Raw genomic sequence first — 7,603 nt, 5'->3', positions numbered from 1 at the left:
CCCAGCCCTTCCAGCTGGGATTTATGCAAAGATAATGGCTTTTAGTCACACACTGCCTGGCAGCCACGCCAGGGTCCAGGCAGCCAGCCTGCTCTGCTGTTTGATTCCCAACACAGCACTGGGTATCTCCAGAAGAGGGAGTTTGTGCTTCGTCCTGCTCTCCAAGCATTTGCACAGCTTTAAGCATCATGGAAAAATCAAGAGCTGCTTTCCTTTCATAGAATCATAGAACGGTTTGGGTTGGAAGGGACCTTAAAGCCCATCCAGTTCCAACCCCCCTGCCATGGGCAGGGACACCTCCCACTGGATCAGGTGCCCAAGGCCCATCCAACCTGGCCTGGAACACCTCCAGGGATGGGGCAGCTACAGCTTCCCTGGGCAATCTATAATGTTTGGTAAAGATCTGAGAAGGGCCTCAGCCACGCAAGTGGGCATCAGGGTGTGAGGTGCCAGCAGGGCACAAAGAGAGTGGCCAGTGGCCCAAAGTCTACTTGGAGGCTGCTAAAACGGCTGCTCCTCAGCCTTGGTACCAAGTACAGAAACCAAAGCAGCCTCAGAGCCTGTGTGGTGGCACAGAAGGAGAAGCCAGAGTTGAGCCGTATGGATCTGGTCCTAATGCCCACAGGACGATTCCCAGCCTCGGGGTTGGGGAAAGCCAGACATGTCTCAAGCAAGGAACGCTGGAATTGTTCAAAGGCTCAAAGGAGCAGCAATAGTGGCACTGCATGGGGTTGGGTCCTATCTGAGACCCCAGCAGCAGCCAGGATGTGGGTTAGAGGGTTTCTGGTATCCCCTCAGCACCAACACAATGACAATGGAGGTCCTCAGTGAGGGCAGTGAAGTCCAAACGGGCAACGAAAAGACTCCACAGAAGGAAAAACTGAACATGAGTCCAAGAGGGGTGACTGAAACCACTGCAAATCCAGTCCCTTCTGTGTGCCGCAGAGTCACAAGGGAGAAGAGGCAAGAGGGATCCTCTGCCTCCTGCAGAGCAAGGGAATACCCACCTCAGGGTACATGCAGGTGGGCTCACATCCAGCCACCAGGTTCTTCCAGCTCTACCTCTCCCAGCTGGTTCTTTCCAGCTGTGACGGCTTCCTCAAAACCAAATCTCAGGACACAAAGGCAGGTGGCAGCGCAAAAGGACCGAAATCCCAGAGCAGCTCTGATTCTTGGCAGGAGGAGCTGGGTCCTCAGCATCTGCCCAGCAGGGAAGGACTCACCCTGGTGTGTGGGTGGATTTTGTCTTCTACCTGGAGACCATCAAATCAGGAATCTTGGGTTCTGGCTGAAGAGTGGGGACATCAGGTGGTCCAAAATATCCCAAGGATTTTGCCGGCATCAGGAAGAAAAAGCTTCATGTGGTGGAAATGCTGAATTTATGCAAACTGACAGACCTCCACCACCTTTAACTTTTCACAGTGTCTCTCTACACAAGACTTTCTTCAGCTCCATTATCTGCCTCCCCTTAACAGAATTCTCAGCCTTCACATGAATAGACACCACGAGTGCCCACGCTCGGTTATTCCACCCGTTCCCAAGTACTTCTGCTGCTGAGCTATGGCGTGGCCAAAGATCCCTGCCAGGATGACCAGTGATCCTTCCCCATCACTGAACCGGGACCATCAAACCAGCTCGAGCACTACAAGCCCTCGTGGCCAGCCCCTCTCCCCTGACACTTCTTTCCCAGTGGGGCTGCTGGGGGCCAGTTCTGCCCACCTGCCTGGAAATCTCCAAGTTCTCTGTGGCTTCCAAGCAGCAAAGACACTTTATAGAATCATTAAGGTTTGAAAAGGCATCTAAGATCATCCAGCCATCAGCCCAACACCGCTGTGCCTACAAAACCACGTCTCCAGGTGCCTCTTCTACATGTTTTTTAAGCCTTTCAGGGATGGAGACTCCACCACTTCCCCGGGCAGCCTCTTCTAATGCTTCACCACTCTTGATAAAGAGATTTTTCCTAACATCCAATCTAAACCTCTGCCAGCACAACTTGTCCCAGAACCAGGAGGTCCAGCAGTAGGAATTACCCAGAAATCGGTTGTCTTATATCATCTGGACTTCGCAGACATTGACTGCTCTTGCAAAACTAGAGGCTGAGCATCAGCTGCCGTTTCCCCACAGCGTGGGCACAGGGCCACCATCCCTCCTCACAGGGATGAGGCATCTCGAGCCACCAGAGACTCCCCGTGCAGCAAATTGGGCTCAGCGGAGAGGCAGCCCCTTAGCACAGAGGGCTCAGCAGCCTTCCAGAGAGAGAAAATCCATTCAAGTCTCCCTAGATCTTTTTATTTTCTTAGTTTAAACTTAGCACAAGCAGTTTCAAGGTTGCTTTTCTCCTGGCCAGCTGCCTCCACCTGCAGGGCCAGGTACTTCAACAGCTTCCAATGCCTCTTCCCGTTTGCTTCTGACCTCACAAAAGGAAAATAAGAAGGTCACAGTCGCATCCTACTTTTATTACAACTGACCTGCAGGCAAAAGAAAGATAGAACTATTACATAAACACTCTGATCCATGTGTAATATCTTAAATAGAAGAGGGCAGTCAACCCAGGATACCAGATAAAATATTCTGAAGCTCTTTTTAAGCAGTTATGTTCCTGAGCTCCGCTTTACAGACAATAAGGCAACATCCCTGCACATCAGCTTTTTTATACATTTTTCTATGGTACAAGAAAAAAAAATAACCAGAGTTCACAATGTGCAGTTCTTACACTATTTTCACAGCTTCTGAACACTATAACACAGCCCCCACCCTGTTTTTCAATAGAGATACATTGCAATAAATGGTGTACCTTTAATAGTTTAGAATGATCGGTGTTTAAACCTGTCCTTCTGCACAGCCACCCACGTCACAGCACCTCAACCCTCACCTTTGTCAGCTCAAAGCTTCATGGTTCTGTTTCCCACTGAAACAAGCCGGCCGGGCTGTGGAAGACACGCTCCGGCTGGGGTCGGAAAAAGAGAACGGGGAGCCCAGCTCGGTCGAAAGAGGAGAGCAAGGCTTGTGTCAGAGGGAAACTTAGTTCTTGGGAGGCTCCGTCTCAGCGTTAGCCCTCTGAGAGCTTTTGGGGTCCCTGTCACCGGGGAGATGCGAATCAGACTTTAGCATCTGGAAGGTGGGGTCAGAGGCAGAGATGTCTTGGCTGGATCGGTGTCTCCGGTCCCCGCAGCCAGCACCCACGAGACCCAGCGCACCCGAGGTGCCGCCACGGGGGACAGCAGGGTGGGGAGAGGACTGTGAGCCACAGGGATCTGCAGAGCCTGAGAAAAGCTGGGAGTCCTGAGGCTGCTGGGCTGGAGGGAGAGGAGAGTCACTGCTTTAGATACCCAACGCATCTTGTTCAACTGGTCCTTCCATGTGATTCATGGGAGCTATCGGGAATGATGAGTTACTGCAGAAAGCTCTGCCTTGTTCATTCTGAGAAGACTTTAGTGGCGAGAAGCCCTGGAGGAACACAACGCAGGAAGGAGGATTGCACGTCCCTACCTGGCCAGCCACGCTGTGCCCCAAGGGATCCCATCAGCATCAGCGTAGCGGGCAGAGGAACCAGCTCCGACAGCCGAGCGGGAGATGAGCAGCGCTGCAAGTCTTACGCGACGGTGTCACCCGAGTGGCTGGAGAAACACCAGGTGTCCAGAGGAGCAGGGCCTTGGCGCTCCACTTTCCCAACCAAGCGGCTCGGCAGGGATGTGCTGGTCTCCAGTGCTCCTGCATCAGCCCCGTCGGCACGTGGTAGCATTGGTTTGGCGTGGGAAGCCCCTTCCTTGGGAATGCTGCCAGCACCGCTGCTTCCAATCCTATCACATCTCTAGCGCTCTGCGTCCCGGGTCCGGCTTTGCCGCAGAGCTTTAGGAGGTTGCTTTAGCAGTGATGAAATCCTACCAAGCACCTAGAGAACTCAAAATGGAAATCAGAGCCCCTGAGGCCTCTATCGTAACCCTGGTGTGCTGCTAAAGTGCCTAAAAACTGTGATGTTTGGTGGAAAAAAAAAAAACATTTTCAGGAACAATTAACCTGAAAAATATGCCAATTGTTTTTAAAAATTATTAATGTGAGTTTTTTTTGCTCAGCAGAGCCAGGAGATGACAGCTTGCCTGGCCCTGCTGGGTCAGCTAGGAGCCCACAAGGCATTAGAAGCTCCCTCATCTCCACCACATCTCCATCTGCACCGAGCAATCTCAGCGAGGTTCTCTCCAGAGTGCAGGACTGAGAGCTCTGGAGGTCACAAAAGAGGTTAAACACGCCCAGAAGGTGGTGAAGGTCTCTGGCAAGCCAAGCCGAGCGTGACATTTGCAACAGCCGGGCGGGCACAGAGCCCCAGGAGGGGCATCCTCCCCATCCTGCTGGTGAGAAGGAAGCGCTGAGGCTTTGTCTCGTGAGGGACACTGGGCTGGGATCAGTGACAAGGCGCTGGGGACAGTGCAGAACGTGAGGAACCCTGGGTAGGAGGCACCGACAGTCAGTCGCAGCTCGTTAAAACAGCAGCAGCCTTCGCGAACAGCCCTTGTTGAAGTCAAAGCAAAGCCAGGCGGCGGTGAGCACTGGGCAGCTATAAATCAGGTCACAAGCAGGTTAAATTCAATCGAGTAGTTTAATAATTCTTCAGGTCAAAGGTCTTATCTTACCAGGTAACAATTTACAGGACACCTAGTTAAGAGTGAAGAGTGGCTGGCTTGGTAAAAGGAGAAAGAATACATCATGTCCCATCTCTGAATAGTTTAATGTTAGCCTCTTTCAACGCAACATATTTTTGGTAAAGACATATTCACTATATTTAACATGATCTCTCTTTAACAAGGAATTTCACTGTCCCCAGAAAGTACACTGCGACTGTAAAGCAACAGAATTTCATAGCAGTAAATCTATTGCACTTTGTGAAGAATAAAATTCTCCTTTGCCCTTCCAGCTCCAGAAGGCAAAGCATCTCGTTGGTTAAGCAAGTTCTTCTCCCTCCAGGCAAAGTCTCTTAATGTTCAGACAGACAACGCCTAACTTTTGTTTGTTTGCTTTTATTATTACTCGAAACAACAATTGGAAGAGTTTGAGAGAAAAATCTTTCCAGTAGCTGCTGAGAAGTCTCGAAGTTTTTGAGTCTAGAAACGAATTTTAGGTGCTATCCAATCACGGTCAACAAATAAATGTACTTATTTCCACATTTCATGAATATGTCCACGAAAGAGCAAGATGAGGTCTCTCTTTGACCAACACTAACACTGTGTGATCAGGTATTACAGGGATGCACTTTATATGTGACAACAGTATACAGACAGGATGGAAATAACACCAATCTTATTGCACATGGTGTCTGGGCGAGCATTAAAAACACTGCAATATGTGATGAAAACTCTTTACAGCTTGTTTTCTCTCAGCCCTTTTTCTAGAGTTTGACGTAGCAGCAATATCAATCGACGTACATTGGAGAGCTAGGAGTTGCTGGCATTTGATCCAGGATTTTACAAACATAGCATGCAACATCCACTGTGCGTTCCTCATACATCAGGATGAAGGGATGTTTCTGGAATCAGATAAAGAGACAACAAGGTTACACTCACCCTTCTGACACACGGTAGCTACCCCAGACAACAGCTTAGCGTATGGATCTGCCTGATGCAACAATGCGGGGTGTGGTGGTGGCTGTAGGACAACAGGACATAGCTTGGTCCATGGCTTTTACATATGGGGAAGCCATAACGTTCACTATGGAGGTGGGATGGGACTCCTGGAGCTTCCAGAACTGCCGGGCAGGAGCGTTAGCAGCACCTGTCTCTTTTGTGGCATGGGCAGGCACCGAGACACTTTCAAGAGAGGTTTTACTGTCAGCCTTGTCAGCAACGGGGACAGGAGTGACACGCAGTCATGGCTGGCAGAGGTCAAACAGAAGATCAGGACCAAGCCCAGTTCTCCTGAACCCTGACCCTCTGCTCTGCCCAGGAGGTCATACTGGCCAGACCCAACTCACAGCAGCCGGAAAGGAACAACAGTGACTCTCCAGGCCAAGACACCAGCCAAGCTCCCTTTGTATCACACCACAGCCTTCCGGAACCCAGAACACGGTTCCACACATCCCCTGAAGAGGTGGCTTCCAAATGCCCAGTTCCTCGAAGGTGCGTGGTTGCCAAGTGTGACCCACCCAACCCAGCAGCCTCACTGTGCTCGCTCCTCTAGGACCCCTCATCACAGCCAGGCTCTGCTGGTGGCCTCCACAGCTGTGCTCTCTCAGGTCTCACGTTTGCCTGGGCACTCCCGGCCTCGCTGTGTGGCTGTAGGTATTGACACGCAACAGCACTGCTCAGCAACCCAATATGGATCCTGAATGGAACCAAGGCAGCGTCGACCTGGCACGCCCAGCACACTTCTGCCGAAGAACACCCCCTCCAGGGATCACCTCACTGCAGGGGACACCACCCCCCATGCTATCTCCTGTGTTGGTGGACAGGCACCGATGATCTCAGCCATCGCCACGACCACAAGCATGGTGGCACAGAGGTGGAGGTCTTCCTCAGGCTGTGGAGCTGAGCTCCCTGCCTTGATGGCCTGGGAAGACAAGGAGCCACCTCAGATGTGCGCCCCAGCTCTGCTGCGTGACTGGCACAACTGGGCCAGCCGGTGCGGGCAGCCACGCTTTGCACTCACCAGAAGCTCTTTATACTTTGGCCTTTTGGACTCGTCCTTTGTAAGGCTAAAGAAAGCAGAAAGAGAATTAGAAGAAGGTGGGATTGGGGACATTGTTACAGAATCAAATGCAAATTTTTACAGGGCATGATGAATTCACTGCTGTTGTGGTAGGATTCACCGCCACCCAAACCAGTCAAGTCCAGGAATTTATTACCCGTAAAACCATTTGTTGAGCAACCTGACCTTTTGAGCAACTGGATCCAGCGGGAGCTGGCCCTGCCCGTGGCAGGGAGTTGGAGCTGGTTGGGCTTTAAGGTCCCTTCCAACCCAAACCATTCTATGATCCTATGAAAGAACATGCTAGTCGTGCTGTGAGTGACCACTGTGACTCGCTCCCTCGCTCCAGGCTGCCCAGGGAGGGGGTCGAGTCACCTTCCCTGGAGGTGTTTAAGGAACGGGTGGATGAAGTGCTGAGGGACATGGTTTAAGGGAGTGTTAGGAATGGTTGGACTCGGATGATTCAGTGGGTCCTTTCCAACCTGGTGATTCTATGATTCTATGATTCTAAGGGTGGCCACCAACAACCCCTACTGGAGACGGAGCCCAAAGGAGCTGCATGCAGAACATCATCCTGACTGCTGCTGCCTCCATAAAGAAACGGCTTTGACTGCAACGTAACCACAAGTTTGGGTTAGCAGCAACAGGCCTGTCCTCCATCCGGAGAGGACAATGGGGCTCAGAGGCAGCAGAGAGGCAGCACTGCCTGCCAGGGAACACATAGGGACACGGGCACCATGCCATCGTCCCCGCACGCTCAATCAGGGGCTGAGGCTGTAGCAGAGAGCAGACGGCTGAACCGCTCTGCGGGGTGGGCCCAGGACCCTCCCGGCTTGTCCCTGACACTGGTGGCACATCCAGTGCTGAGCAGGCCACAGCCACTGGGAAGGGACAGGAGAGGTGACAGGGCTGCCCATGGGTGGCTGTG

At 51.9% G+C, this 7,603-nt stretch overlaps 1 protein-coding gene across 4 annotated transcripts in view; it reads right to left on the bottom strand.

The window, feature by feature from the left end:
- Positions 1-2,844: 2,844 nt before the first annotated feature.
- MAP2K4 (mitogen-activated protein kinase kinase 4) overlaps positions 2,845-7,603 on the bottom strand; it is an 84,755-nt gene continuing 79,996 nt past the window's right edge. The window contains exons 11-12 of one of the 4 annotated variants that reach the window (XM_054083757.1): positions 6,637-6,682; positions 2,845-5,518 (exon numbers count right to left, since the gene is read on the bottom strand). In XM_054083757.1, the coding sequence (XP_053939732.1) occupies positions 5,405-5,518; positions 6,637-6,682 (160 nt within the window). In that variant the 3' untranslated portion in view covers positions 2,845-5,404. The remainder of the gene's footprint in view (positions 5,519-6,636; positions 6,683-7,603) is intronic. The other 3 variants (XM_054083758.1, XM_054083760.1, XM_054083759.1) reach the window with 3 other exon arrangements.

Source organism: Cuculus canorus, chromosome 18 (genome assembly GCF_017976375.1).
Source record: "Cuculus canorus isolate bCucCan1 chromosome 18, bCucCan1.pri, whole genome shotgun sequence".
NCBI lineage: Eukaryota > Metazoa > Chordata > Aves > Cuculiformes > Cuculidae > Cuculus > Cuculus canorus.
This window is presented reverse-complemented; position numbering and strand designations above follow the sequence as displayed.